Source organism: Sus scrofa, chromosome 15, assembly GCF_000003025.6.
Source record: "Sus scrofa isolate TJ Tabasco breed Duroc chromosome 15, Sscrofa11.1, whole genome shotgun sequence".
Lineage (NCBI taxonomy): Eukaryota > Metazoa > Chordata > Mammalia > Artiodactyla > Suidae > Sus > Sus scrofa.
The window spans coordinates 48,081,566-48,096,625 of NC_010457.5; the positions used below are offsets into that span (position 1 = coordinate 48,081,566).

Here is a 15,060-nt window from a genome sequence, read left to right on the forward strand (position 1 = left end):
GAAGTTCCTGAGCCAGGGATTGAATCCAAACCACAGTTTCGACCTATACCACAGCTGCAGCAATGCTGGATCCTTAACCCACTACACCACAGCAGGAACTCCTCAACCTCCATTTTCTAATGTTTAAGGAGAATGGATGTTGGAGTTCCCTGGTGGCCTAGTGGATTAAGAACCCGGCATTGTCACTGCTATGGCGTGGGTTGGATCCTGGCCTGAGAACTTCTGCATGTCATGGACACAGTCAAAAAAAAAGAAAGAGAAAAAAGAAAACAACTAAGTGAGAATAAATGTGAATAAACAAGAAGTTGAATAAATGTGCCTTGGAAAGTACCAAAATAGGGCATTCCTGTTAGTCCTGGATCTGCCCCTGTCACAGTGTCACCCCCCACCCCCCGCATTTCCTCATCTGCCAAATGTGCACCATCACACCTGCTTGCCTTTAAAGAGTAGATGAGTATGACCAGGAAAGAGCATTTATAAGTTAAAAACACCAATTTATAAAGTAGTGGTTGTGGGGCTAAGGGAATGGAAATGGGAACATGAGGTCAAAAGCAACCAGTTGCAGAATCCCATGCAAGAAGGTAGGAGACATGGATCTGTGGGCTGACCAGAAAGGGTTTCCATTTCTTTCTGGAAGTCAAGGATTGCCAAGTCAGTGAAAGTTAGAGGCTCACATTCACAATAGTCAAGACATGGAAACAACCTAAATGTCCCTCAACTGATGATTGGATTAAGAAGATGTGGTATGTATATACAATGGAATATTACTCAGCCATAAAAAAGAAGAAAATAATGCCATTTGCAGCAACATGGATGAAACTAGAGACTCTCATACCAAGTGAAGTAAGTCAAAAAGAGAAATACAAGTACCATATGATTTCACTTATATCTGGAATCTAATATATGGCACAAATAAACCTTTCCACAGAAAAGAAAATCATGGACATGGAGAATAGACTTGTGGTTGCCGGAGGGGAGGGGGGGACCAGGACTGGGAATTTGGGGTTCATAGATGTAGACTATTGCCTTTGGAAGGGATAAGCAATGGGATTCTGCTGTATAACACCAGGAACTATGTCTGGTCACTTGTCACTTGTGATGGAGCATGATAATGTGAGAAAAAAGAATGTATACATGTACGTGTGATTGGGTCACTCACTGTGCAGTAGAAAATTGACAGAACACTGTAAATCAGCTATAAAGGAAAAAATAAAAATCATTATTATTATTATTTTTTTTTTAAAGGAAAGAAAGGAAAAAAATTAAGTTAGAGGCTGCCTTTCCAGACCTGGGCTCTGGATGTGTGTGAATTCTGGAGAGCCAGGCTGTGTGGGTTTGAATCTCTGATGGGCAGCAGCTTACCAACAAGGTGGGCCGGAACCTCCTTGTACCTCGATGTCCCCATCTGTCCAATGAGGGCAGTAATAGTACCTACTGCACAAAGTTGTCATGAAGCTTGGCACACTGTGTTAAAAGTGTTCATAGGAGTTGCCGCTGTGGTGTTGTCTGTGGCAACTCGAGCTCGATCCCTAGCTCACCACAGTGGGTTAAAGAGCCTGTGTTGGCAAAGCTGCAGCTGGGATTCTATCCCTGGCCTGGGAACTTCCATATGCCATGAGCGCAGCCAAAAAAAGAAAAAAAAATCGTTCACAGTATATGGGATATACATAGTAAGCCTGCTGCCAATATTGGCCAATATTATTATTACTGTTTTCATAGCTGTTTAAGGATCCCAAGATAATATATGGGAAGGCACGTGGTAAATCCCAAAGTGCTATGCAAATATGCTGTTATTCCTCATGGGTTTATGCTAAGTTGTGGGGCTTGGGGATGGCTAACTTCCAGACCAAATTGGTTCTTACGGGACCAGAGCTGGTGAAGTGGTATTTCAAAATGCATTTTCAGGTGTATTTGTCCATGCAGCATGAAAGGCCTGCATTCACAGTCTCTTCAGAGGAATATTTTCCCTGGGACTTTTTTTTTTTTTTCCAAACGGCTGTTCCTTGGGCATATGGAAGTTCCAGGCTAGGGGTCAAATTGGAGCTGCAGCTGCCAGCCTACACCACAGCTACAGCAACACCAAATCTGAGCCATGTCTGTGACCTACACCACGGCTCACGGTAACCCCGGGATCCTTAACTTAGTGAGCGAGGTCAGGGATCGAACCCCCTTCCTCACTATGTGGGGTTCTTAACCTGCTAACCCACAACGAGAACTCCTCCCTGGGACTTCTTGAGTGTTTGTGTTCTATCCTCCACCTTCCAAGTTGAAATAATTGGGGGGGGGGGCTGTTTTCTACCATGAACCTTCTGTTTTAAGCAGACCATACCGTCTGACCTCATCTCCCATCCCCTTCATCTGGAGCCACAGCCCTGCAGAGAAGCACTTCATCCTTTTCTGTTCCTGGCAAAGTTCTGTTTCCTTTCCTTACCTTTCTATACCCCTCTGTCATGAACACTCTGGCCCCCTCTGACCATCAGTACTTAAATTCTGAAATCTCAGAACCTGTGTTGAATCACCTGTCCTGGGCTCTCTATTCCTCTCCTGTTGTCTCATGCTGCGTGATCAAGTGCTTCCTACACACCCAGGTGTTGTGTAAACCTTGTCACCCCGTTTAGCACAAGGCTAACCAGCTCCTTTGTTTAACTCATTGCATCTCTTTGCACAGTAACCAGGGCCTGCGGAGATACCTAGTGATAGCTATTTTGAAGAAAGCTCCCTGCCTTCTTGGATTTTTGGGAGCTGGGGTCTCATAAGAATGATAAGGTTTGGGTGGATCTGAGCCTCCTCAGGGCCATTCCCTACCTTCCACAGTGTCCTTGGCTGGCAGAAGACTCAGTTTATATATATGTTTTTTTTTTATTAAAGTATAGTTGATTTACAATGTGGTGTCAATTTCTGCTATTCAGCAGAGTGACTTATTTATATGCATATATACATTCTTTTTTATATTCCTTTCCATTATGATTTATACCAGGAGATGGATATAGTTCCCTATGCTGTACAGTAGGGTCTCACTGCTTATCCATTCTAATTTTTTTAATTTTTTTTTTTTTTATCTTTTTGTCTTTTGTTGTTGTTGTTGTTGTTGCTGCTGCTGCTATTTCTTGGGCCGCTCCCGCAGCATATGGAGGTTCCCAGGCTAGGGGTTGAATCGGAGCTGTAGCCACCGGCCTACGCCCGAGCCACAGCAACTCGGGATCCGAGCCGCGTCTGCAACCTACACCACAGCTCACAGCAACGCCGGATTGTTAACCCACTGAGCAAGGGCAGGGACCGAACCCGCAACCTCATGGTTCCTAGTCGGATTCGTTAACCACTGCGCCATGACGGGAACTCCCCATTCTAAATGTAATAGTTTGCATCTACTAATTCCAAACTCTCAGTCCATCCCACTCCCTTCCCCCTCCTTGGTAACCACAAGTTTGTTCTCTATGTCTGTGAGTCTGTTTCTGTTTTGTATGTAGGTTCATTTGTGCCACATTTTAGATTCCACATATAAGTGATATCATATGGTACTTGTCTTCCTCTTTCTGACTTCACTTAATATGAGAATCTCTAGTTGTATCCGTGTTGCTGTGAGTGTCATTATTTCATTCTTTTTTATGGCTGAGTAGTATTCCATTGTATCTATGTACCTCATTGAAGACTCCATTTAGAATCGAGAACTTGGATCTGATCTGATGAACCCAGGGTAGAACTGCCCACTAGGTGACAGTGGCAGTTTTCTGGCCAGTCCTTCCATAAGCCAAATGCTACATCCTGTTGACTTGAAAATTAGAAAGCCCAGGTATTTTGGAGGGAAGTAGGAGGGGAAAGGGACTCCGTAGGGCCCCATCAACATTAATCGTGTCCCTAGACTTGAGAGCACCATCCCAACCTCTCTTTTTCTAGCTGTTTCCCTGAGGATTACTAAAACTGTGGGTCCCCAGGGGATGGAGGGATTCCATTATTGAAGCAGGATGCTTTGATGCTCTCCTGTCTTCTGGAGAGGTGGCCAAGATGCTAATGGCCTCCATCCTCTAAGAATGTTCAAGTACAGCCCTACTCTACCCAAACCTTCCCACCCCGGGGGATAACCCCCGAAACTCTCCGTGACTCTGCTGTGGGAGTGGAATCACTATGTGCCATTTTCCCATGGTGCATTCCAAGTGCACTACACCCAAAGCCTGTCCTGCTAAACACGCTTTCTGCCTCAGGCCAGGTCACCAAGGAACCCAGATACCAAATATCCCTCAGCCTCATCTCTCAGGAAACAAGACACATCAAGCCAGTGTTTTGGTTCGTTACCTCCTTCTCTGCATCGCCGTCCATTCATCAGGTGCACCAAGAGTTGGCATGTCTTTTCAAGCAGCTAAGCAGCAAACTGCTTTCTCTCCTTCCTTTTCTGTGGCCAGCTCAATAAAGGTGTGACTTGGCTCCTTTCTTCCTCACACCAAACAACAAGCATAGCTCTAGCCTGTGGGTATTGACTGGAGAAAGGCCAGCTCAGCAGAGATAAGTCCCCAAAACAAGGCGGGCCTTTCCAACAAGGACCTAATGGGTGACACTGGCAAGACCAAAAGCGAATGCAGAGTAGGGACTTGATTGTTGCAGCTGAGCAGTGGTGGCCTCAAATCAGCTGACTTCCCTAGGACTCCCCAAGGTCAGGGCAACTACGCCTGGTGGTAACCAAGCCATTAAAAAAGGGGGGAGGATAGTAAACCAGCAGGTGGTCAGTTACCTTCCCCTCACCTCCTGGAGGACAATGGCATTATCTGTCCCTGCTTTGTAAATGGAGACTTTGACACATCCGAGAGCACTATTAGTTAGTCATGAATAAATCCACTGCCACCCCCAAAAGCCATAGGCTGATTTTTGGTTCTTCTAAAAATAAGTCCTTAGCCAGATGCTAAATTCAGTTCAAGACCTATGGGGCATTTTCTTTGTCTCTGACCTTGTGAGGCACTATGAGAAAGTTATGGTAGGCAATTCTGCTCTGAGTTGCTTGCCATTTCTTAAGAGAGGGGCAGCATGGACACTTTGGACAAGTAGGGAACGATATGCCCCAATGTCCATCAACCAATGGATGGATTAATAAACTGTGGTATATCCACACAATGGAATACTGTTTGGCCATTAAAAGGAATGAAAGTGCTGAGACATGGTGCAGCATAGAAGAACCTTGAAAGCACTATGCTAAATGAAAGAAGGAGGACACAAAAAAACTACGTAATGTACTGAGTCCATTGATATGAAATATCCAGTATAGGCAGATCTGTAGAGACAATGACTGTCTAGACTGGGGAGGGGGAGGGGTAGTGAGTGACCCCTGACAAGTATGGGGTTTCTGTTAGGGCGATATACATGTTGTAAAGCTAGACTGTGGTAATAGTTGCATAACTCTGTGAATATACTAGAAAGCATTAAATGATACACTCTAAATGGGTGAATTCTATGGTATATGAATTATATCTCAATAAAGATGTTTGAAAAAGCAACAATACAAGATGGTGTGGAATTGAGTACGAATCTATGTGGTTCAGAGAGTAACGGTTTTATGGAAAATGAGGGTTGAAGTGTGCATGTCAGCAGAGGGCTTCCTGGGCATTTTTGATGGTGCTTTTTTTTTTTTTTTTTTTTTAATGGTCAAACCCAAGGCATATGGAAGTTCTTGGAGCTAGGGGTCAAATTAGAGCTGCAGCTGTTAGTCTACACCACAGCCACAGCAATCTGGGAATCTAAGCCTCATCTGCAACCTACCCTGCAGCTTGTGGCAATGTTGGATCATCCTTAACCTACTGAGTGAAGCCAGGAATTGAACCTGCATCCTCACGGACACTATGTCAGGTTCTTAACCCACTGAGCCACAACAGGAACTCCTTTGATGGTGCATTTTAGGTGGTGGGGGGTAGGAGGGCTCTAGAGAGATGGCTGACCATCTTGAGCAGAAGTAAGTTTTGTTGTGGGGGCAGAATGTGGGAGCCTGCTGAGAGGAGCCAGACTTGGAGTGGAGGGTGGGGAGAAGGTCACTTGAGGAGGTGGGTACAGACTTTTGTGTGCGGAGCCTTGAATGCCAAGCGTGGGGTTAGAATGCATCCTCTACACAGCCTGGGATATTGATCAGGAGAATGAATGGGACCAAGGCACCAAGGCCTGGAGCGTCAGGGGAAGTTCGACCGGCAGGGGGAGAGAAAGCTGGCTCTAGAGGCTTTTTGTAGATCACGTAGAAGAGTTTGCACGTCCTCGTTGGGATGAGCGGGGAAGTTTTAGATTCCAAGCAGGTCTCAGCAAGGCCAGTCTCCCATTGCTGCTTTCTCTTGGGGAAACGCCCTGTTCTCCTTGCTACCTTCTTGTTTCTCAGGACCTGTCGAAATAGGCTGTGATGCCACAGGCTAAGAATTTGAGCTTACCGGAGTTCACTGTTTGACCAACGGCTGGTCGAGATCACGAGCTGCAAAATATTTAATCAGTGAGGTCATTGCAGGGAAATGAGATTTGATCCATAGGAGCGTCTTCTGTTTTCCTGAAGGGTCAGGTCTGAGCCGCTTTTCTTCTCCTTCTTTTGGCAAAACCACAAACCATTAAAAATGGAAAGAATAACTTTTTTTTCAAGAGCCACAAAAGCTTATTTTTAATCAGTTGTGTGGTCTGCTCACCTTTGTGGTGTTCCTCTTGACCTGATTCACGAAAATAAATGAGTGCCAGCCTAGTGGTTTCCAAACCCTGTTAAAGCAGCACCCCCTTTTGATGACTCAATATTTACCTGATATTTAAGGCAGAGCCCTTGGGCCCAAGGTCACCAGGGCCTGCAGCCTTGGCCCCTGAACCTCATCTGAGGCCCCTGAGAGAAAAGCACTGTTAGTCCCTTGCACACAGGATGCCCATTTTTTCATTGGTAAGGTGTCTAGCAGAAACCTGTTTAGGACTTCAGAGAGAATTCGTTAAAATGAGGTGATGAAGTGGAGTTCTTTTGTGGCCCATCAGGTTAAGGATCCGGTGCCATCACTGCCGCAGCTTTGGTTGCTGCTGTGGCGCAGGTTCCATCCCTGGTCCAGGAACTTCTACATACTGTGCAGAAGACCAAAAAAAAGAGAGAGAGAGAGAGAGATGGTGAAGGAGAAAAGGGAGTTTGGAGGGGAACACAAATGAAAAGATGGTGCATCATTATCACATTATTCAGCGAGCATTTATTGGCAGCTCTTATGTGCCAGGCGCCATCCTGGGTGCTGCGGTTTGAAGGTCAATATGACATGTCCCTAACCTACAACCCAGTTGAGAAAGGGGACTTGCCTTCAATGTGACAGGTGTGAGCAGAGGGCACCTGACCCAGGCTGGGGTCAGGAAAGGCTTTGAGGCAGTTTCCAGCCAGGCTGAGAGCTGGGAGGGTGTGTGGAGAGAGCCAGGCAGACACAGTACCTTTCAGAGCCTTGTGCAGCAGGGACTGGTGGTGAGAAAGAAAGAAGCCTCCAGAACACAGTAGAGGCTAATCAGGTGGTGGAAATGAGCTGCTGCAGGCACATTCTCCTGATGGGGGGTGCACAGGCACAGAAGATGCCAGGAGCAGGCTTGCATGTCCTGAGAGGTGCTGGGAGACAGGTCAGCCCAGGATGGTGGACTTTTCCTGGGCCCAGCATTTCTGTTAGTCAGTGCAGCGTGGTGGGTGAGAGGGACCAGTGGGCTGTGGGGAAGGAGAGGTGGGGAGGGGGGTGGATGTGTGTGCCAGTGTGTCGGGGGAGGGCAGGGGAGAGGAAGGTGGGAAGTTTGAGAGGGGGAGCCCCACAGCAGGCTGAGGAGAAAGGAGCTTTGTGTGCAATGGCTTTTGCTGCCAGAGCAAGTGTGGGTTTGGTGGCAGCTGCAGGCCTCCGTTCCTAATATAGTCAAAAGTTTCGAATCCTTCAGCCCAACACCTGTTAGCAGGAGGCTCCCCTGAGCTGACCTCTCCTGGGGCTGCCTTTCCCACATATGCATCCTCTGCATCCAACTCGCTGCGGGGCCCAGACCTCCTCCCCCATGCTGAATCACTTGAACCCAGAGCCCCCCTCATGACAAATTGCCTTCTCTCAACACGGGGGTTGGAGGGGGGGGTTGCTAGGTTTGTAAGAGGGCTTGTTCAATGGTTCCTAGGGAAAGGGGTGTGGCTGCCCCAGCTAAAAGCTAACAGGGTGTTCCTCTGGGAAGCAGCCACTCTGGCAAAGAGCTGAGTGTGTGGGGAGGGGGCGCTCCAGCTGCCCCCCACCCCCAGGATGGAGGGAGGTGAACCGCTTAATGCTGCTGCAGCTGCTTCCTAACTTTGCCTCTTTCTTCCTTTGCCCTTCGGAGGAGTGGGGTAGAGAAGCAGCGATGGTGGTGCCCAGGTAGCCCGCCGTCTCCCGACTGACCCGTCCTCCCGTCCCCACCACCTCCCCAGCTCTGTAGCCCCTGGGACGCTGCAGCTCAGAGCGGCTGGCCTGGCGTAATGCCCTTTGTCTTTCCCCTCCCCCATCCCACCCCCGCTCCTCGCGTCCTCTCCCGGCCCCTGTGGTGGCTGCAGCTCAGCCCTGGGGAGCCCCCGTGGAAGTGGAGTCCTTCCTGGTCCACCCCGGTGACCTGCTGCAGCTCCGCTGTCGGCTGCGGGACGATGTTCAGAGCATCAACTGGCTGCGGGACGGGGTGCAGCTGGTGGAAAGCAACCGCACCCGCATCACAGGGGAGGAGGTGGAGGTGCGGGACTCCGTGCCCTCCGACTCCGGCCTCTACGCCTGTGTGACCAGCAGCCCCTCGGGCAGCGACACCACCTACTTCTCCGTCAACGTCTCAGGTTGGTAGCAAAACCCACCCCCTTTTCCCCGGACCCCTCCCCCCTGATTCCCACCCTCTCTGCTGGTTTCAGGGGGAGGCAGACCTCCTCCCCTGTCCCCACTCTGCTTCAGAAGCTGCTGCCCACTAACATCGCTCCCGCCCGCGCGTGTGGCTTAGCTGGTTGGGGGGGGTGACCGGTGGTGCTGGCCTCAGGCCAGCTTCCAGGACCTACCTTGGGGATGATCGCTGGCAAACCTGGGGCAGTAAGACACTGTGATTTCTACACCAGGGCTGGCCCACATCTCCAGGGTGCTAGGAGGCTCAGGCAGCTTCCACTCTCTCATTCCTTGCCACATGGACTTGGTACTTGGCTTAGTGATCAGAGCCCCAAATGCCCAGTGAGGTCCTCACCGTTCTGGGGGATGGTCCAGGTGCGCTGCCATAGCCATAGCTTGATGGAAAACATCTGTCTTCCATCTTTCTGTGTTAGGACAGCCAGGGAACCCCAGGGCTCTGTGACTTGGGAGTCTGCCATTTGTAGGATGTGACTTTTATAAAACCTTAGGATTCACTGACGTAGAGCTGAAATTTTCTGTATGCCATCTGTGCATCCCAAGGTGCGGGCCTGGCATCTCTTCTCCCAGGAATAATCTAGAACCTGCCCCTTACAGAGGGACTTGCCCCCTTCATTTTCCTCCAGGTCCCCCAAAGCACTAGAAAGAACTGGAAAAAGCTCTGGCCTGAACCCTGATTGGTGACCACGTGTTCCAAGGGGATACTTGTTGGCGGCAGGTGTGGGCAGCTGCGACTGTGTGGGGTCCTCCCTATCTGCCCTGCTTCAGAAGGGCAACTCCCAAACCTCAGCAGGTGCATGTTGGAAAAATTCCGACAATGGGTAGTTCATCCCATGACTTTGGAATTGGCTTCTGGCCACAGTGCTTAGATCGGTCTGGGTTCCCAAAGGAGGACACAGGTTCCCTGGCTGCTAGCTCCGAGACCCAGCACATCCAGGTGATGCTGAGTTGAGTGAGCCTCTGAATGCAGGGTGAAGTTAAACCGAAGAGGACCCAGCTGCCCAGGGTGGAGCTGCCCCATATAAAGGCTTCTGGTCAGAGAAGGGCAGCACATTGTGGTTGGGGAAGGAGGGGCACAAGCATAGGGCTGGTGGTTAAATAAAGCATTTCTGTTCCCCAGAGGGACAGTCACGAAGGGAAGAGTGGGAGAGGTAGCTGTGTTCATCTGTAACTGGACTGGCCTTTATGTTCGTGGCGTGGCTGTTGATTGGATGGAAAGCTAGCCAACCCTTTTCCCCTGGAGGGACTCAGAGCCCCCCTTTTCCTTCCTGTAGATGCTCTCCCCTCTTCGGAGGATGACGATGACGATGATGACTCCTCCTCAGAGGAGAAAGAGACAGATAACACCAAACCAAACCGTATGCGTGAGACACTGCTTCCTACCTTACTGCCCTTGGAGCCTGGGGATTGGGTCTGAACGGGAAGGGGGAGGCTGGGGCGACTGGAGAAGGGGAGGGGGCCCATGGAGTCACCATTCCTGGCCCTGGTATCCCTCGGGGGTCCGGATCCCTGCAGGCACTGTTCATAGGTGGTGGACAGGGGAGCGGGGACCTCGGTCCTGAGCCTGACCAGCCCCTGTCCGTCTCTCTCGGCTCTCCTCGGGCAGCCGTGGCTCCGTACTGGACATCCCCAGAGAAGATGGAAAAGAAATTGCATGCGGTGCCAGCTGCCAAGACAGTGAAGTTCAAGTGCCCCTCCAGTGGGACTCCTAACCCCACCTTGCGCTGGCTGAAAAATGGCAAAGAATTCAAGCCTGACCACAGAATCGGAGGCTACAAGGTACTTGAGTTTAAGTGAAAGAGTAAGAGAGACACTGCTGAGAAAATTCTTATTTATATATGCCTTTAGTTGTTTGAAATAATGCTTCCTAGCTCTAAAAGCAGAAACTTTTCAGAGTTTCCGTCGTGGCTCAGTGGTTAACGAATCCGACCAGGAACCATGAGGTTGTGGGCTCGATCCCTGGCCTTGCTCAATGGGTTAAGGATCCGGTGTTGCCGTGAACTGTGGTGTAGGTCGCAGACTCGGCTTGGATCCCTCATTGCTGTGGCTGTGGTGTAGGCCGGCAGCTACAGCTCAGATTAGACCCCTAGCCTGGGAACCTCCATATGCTGCAGGAGCAGCCCTAGAAAAGGCAAAAAGACAAATAAATAAATAAAAGCGGAAACTTTTTGTATACAAAAAAATGCAAATCTTTTCAGTCTTTTTTTCTTATGTATGTGGGTTTTCCATGGCTGATCACATTGTGTTTATAATTTCTTGTCAGTTGTTAACGTTATAACACAAGTCTTTTGCCATGTGTTTGAAAGATAATTTTTCATGGCTGCATAACATCCCAGTATTAAAATGTCCCATCCTTTGATAACCTGTTTTGTGATACCAGCTTTCTTTCACTGCTACAAATAATGTTGAAGTGATCATTTTTTGTACTTAAGTCTACATCAGTGTTTTATTTATTTATTTCAAATTTTATGGCCATACCTGTGGCATATGAAGTTCCTAGGCCAGGGATTGAATCCAAGCCACAGCTTCAACCTACGCCACAACTGTGCATATCCTTTTAACCCGTTGCGCCAAGCCTGGGATTGAACCCGAGCTTCCACAACAACCCAAGCTACTGCAGTCAGATTCTTAACCCTCTGCACCACAGCAGGAACTCCTATGTCAGGATTTTAAAATATCCTTTAGAACAGATTGCTACAAGTTTCTAGATCAAATATAAGCATTTTTTCAGCCCTTAATGAATGTTGCCCAATTACCTTTTTTTCCTGATAATTAGGTAACTTTTTTCACTTATTCATTTATTACACGAACATTTCTTGAACACATGCCTTTCCAGAAAATATACCAGGCAATAGAGTTCAAAGGACAATGTGAAGACATAAAATTTTACAGTGATTTGCCCTAATAGAGGATGATGTCATGAGTTGGGGTGTGATTTTATTTTCTAATTTTATTTTACTGTGGTAACAGTTACTTTCTTTTTAAGAGGGGAAATGGATTCGCCCTCCCATAGCACAGTACGAAAATGACAAGCTCACTCTCCCTTTGCCAGCAAAGTTGGCCTAGAATATCTCATTGTTCTGTGTGGGTTCTTCTGCTTAGTAACAAACTTAGAATTCTCATGTGTTAACAAGCGATTTCCATTTTCTTTTGTAAAAATTGTTGGTGTGTGTCCTTTGCCCGTTTGCATTTCTGGAAAGAACACCCTCATCATAATCCCCTCTTTAGGATTTCCCACTGTGGTTTAGCTAGTTAAGAAACCAGCTAGTATCCATGAGGGTGTGGATTGGATCCCTGGCCTCGCTCAGTGGGTTAAGGATTCGACGTTGCCCTGAGCTGCAGTGTACGTTGCAGATGCAGCTCGATCCCAAATCGTGGCTGTGGTGTAGGCCGGCAGCTGCAGCTCAGATTAGACCCTTAGTCTGGGAACTTGTGTATGCTACAGGGGCGGCCATAAAAAGACGGGGGGGGGAGAAAAAAACTTCCTCTAGAGCTGCTGATTATCCCTGTACCTATTCCTCTGCTGTCTCACCCAGTTGCTCATTTCTCATTAATCTTGTCTAAGAAAAGCAGAGGGAAACCTTTTTTGTTCTTTTTTGGCCATCCCCACAGCACGCAGAAGTTCCCAGGTCAGGGAGCCACACCAAACCCACACCACAGCAGTGACCCAAGTCACAGCAATGACAACGCCAGGTCCTTAACTTCTAGGCCACTAGGGAACTCTGGGAAACCTTTTAAATTAATTCACCTGGGGCATGCAGGGCTCTGGGCTCTGAGTGTTACAAGGCGGTGTCCTGCCCATATAGAATTCCATCTCATAGGGCAGTGGGTGTGCACAAGCACTGCCAGGAAAGCTCCTGTGAGGTACAGAGGGACGGAGAGAGCATTTCTGACTGGAGATGGGGCCGTAGGAGATGGTCTTTGAAATGACATGTGAAGGGCAGACAGACAGGGCTGGAGTCTTAGCGGGGTGCTGTTCTGACTGGCACCAGAGCAGCCTGGACAGAGACGAAGGCTGGGAAAGTCCCCAGTGTATTTGGGAGGGTGCAGGAGGCACCTTGGTCCAGATCACGGATGGCCTGGGCTGCTGTGGGCAGACTTCCAGAGTCCTCACTCCCACTTGCTGGTCTGACTGATGCCTCTTTGCAGAGTGTAAATGGGCCAGGCGGGGTGGGGTGGGGGACATCTTCCCCTCCTTGTCCCTGCTCAGCAGCCTGAGCTGCGTGCTCTGTGCTCTGATTGGAGGGTAAGGGTCATGGGGCAGCAACACCCACATGTGGCTTCTGCCCATATACTCCTCCAGTCCTGCCATGGAGCCCCTCACCCTGTTTCCCTTCAGGTCCGTTATGCCACCTGGAGCATCATCATGGACTCCGTGGTGCCCTCCGACAAGGGCAACTACACCTGCGTCGTGGAGAACGAGTATGGCAGCATCAACCACACCTACCAGCTTGACGTTGTGGGTAAGAAAGGACAGTGGCAAGAAGAGGGGCTTCAAGTGGGCCAGTTTCCTTAGGAATGGAGTCAGGATGGTGTGGCATTTATTTGCAGTGTCACCTTCCACCTTTATGCCTCCCTTCTTTTATCCCTAAAGAGTCTGGACGGTCAGACTCATTGTCAAGTGAAAGGTGCTGTTGACGGTCTCTTGCAACAAGTGACTGAGTAGTGATGGTACATATAGCGTAATAGCGGCTGTCATTCTGAGGCTGCCAGCAGTCTGCTGGGGGCTGTATATACACCACAGGCAGTTCTCGTGGCACCCCTGCAAGGCAGGCACTGTTATCCCCACTGTGCAGAAGAGCAGACTGAGGCTCAGAGATGTCAGACACCTGGTTAAGGCAGAGCTCTAGGCATTGCCTGAGACACTAGGAAGACGGTCCCACCTCTGGGTGCTGTTCCTGCAGCCTGTTCCTTCTAGAGGTTCTGAATCTCATTCTCTAAAGAGAATGTAAAAGAAGGGAAGACTTTCACAGCCAGCATTCCACCTTGACTTTGAGGATCTGGTGTAAAAAGAAGCTTCTGATCCAGGAGGACAAGGGTAGGGTCTGAGGTTCAGCATGTCCAACAAGCTCCTGGTGATGCTGGTGCTGCTGCTCTTGGATTACACTTTGGGGTCGGGGAGTGGTTTGTTTTTTGGCCACATCCATGGCATGCAGAAGTTTCCAGGCCAGGGATCAAACCCACATCACAGCAGTGACCCTAGCCACAGCAGTGACAACACTGGATCCTTAACCCACCAGTCCACCAGGGAACTTCTTGGAACACACTTCGAACAGCAAGGGTCTAAGTGGCTGTGATTCTAGTTAAGGGCAGGTAGGCTGTGCCAAGGTCCAGGACTCAGGTATGGGGTTCTCCAGGAAGGCAAGGGAGATTCAGGCCTGAAAGTGTAGATGCCTGGCCTGGAGGAAAACAAGCTTAGGACCTGAGGAGAGGGTATCCCTTCTCCCAGCTCAGGGCCCAGAGGCTGGGGCTTAGGTGCTGGGAAGTACTCTGCCCAGTCCTGGGAAAGCCTAGGGGCAGCGCCTCCTCTTTGGTGACCTTTGTGGTGCCCTCTCTCAGCATCCCAGCCAGGAGCAGCCACGGCAGAGCCTGATAAGCCCCTCCCTCTCTTCCTCCACAGAGCGGTCCCCTCACCGGCCCATCCTGCAGGCAGGGTTGCCAGCCAACAAGACAGTGGCCCTGGGCAGCAATGTGGAATTCATGTGCAAGGTGTACAGTGACCCACAGCCCCACATCCAGTGGCTAAAGCACATCGAGGTGAATGGGAGTAAGATTGGTCCGGACAACCTACCTTATGTCCAGATCTTGAAGGTAATCTTGACCCCAGTCTCTGGGGGCTGGGCTCTGGGAAGCAAGCCTGTCTCTTCTGGGGCCCAGGTTGCTGTGGTTGGGCTCAGTGCCCATGATGGGGCCCCGTCCCTTCCCTTCAGGCACAGGCTCTATCTTAAATGGGGACCTAGCCACGTTCTGCAGGACCAGTGGCAGGTCACAAGGCGGAGGCGTGAGGAGCACAGAGGGCTGGCTGTGGGCCTCTATGGTTCCTAAAGAGCTTTGAGAATGACTGCACCCAGGCTTTTGGGTCGGCAATGCCAGGAAGGCATTGGCGCTCCCGCTTTTCCACTGCCCACAACCACAGCCTTTCCAGCGAGTGTCTCCCGGCCTCTGCCCTGGTTCCCACGTCACATTCTTTCTGGCATGTGGGGTGAATGACAGGGCACAGCTTAGG

At 49.7% G+C, this 15,060-nt stretch overlaps 1 protein-coding gene across 1 annotated transcript in view; it reads left to right on the plus strand.

Annotated features, from left to right (window-relative positions):
* FGFR1 (fibroblast growth factor receptor 1) overlaps positions 1 to 15,060 on the plus strand; it is a 52,740-nt gene that overhangs the window by 27,671 nt on the left and 10,009 nt on the right. Inside the window, 5 exon segments of the mRNA XM_005671767.3 lie at positions 8,513 to 8,779; positions 10,109 to 10,198; positions 10,441 to 10,613; positions 13,174 to 13,297; positions 14,455 to 14,645. Of these exon segments, the coding sequence (XP_005671824.2) occupies positions 8,513 to 8,779; positions 10,109 to 10,198; positions 10,441 to 10,613; positions 13,174 to 13,297; positions 14,455 to 14,645 (845 nt within the window).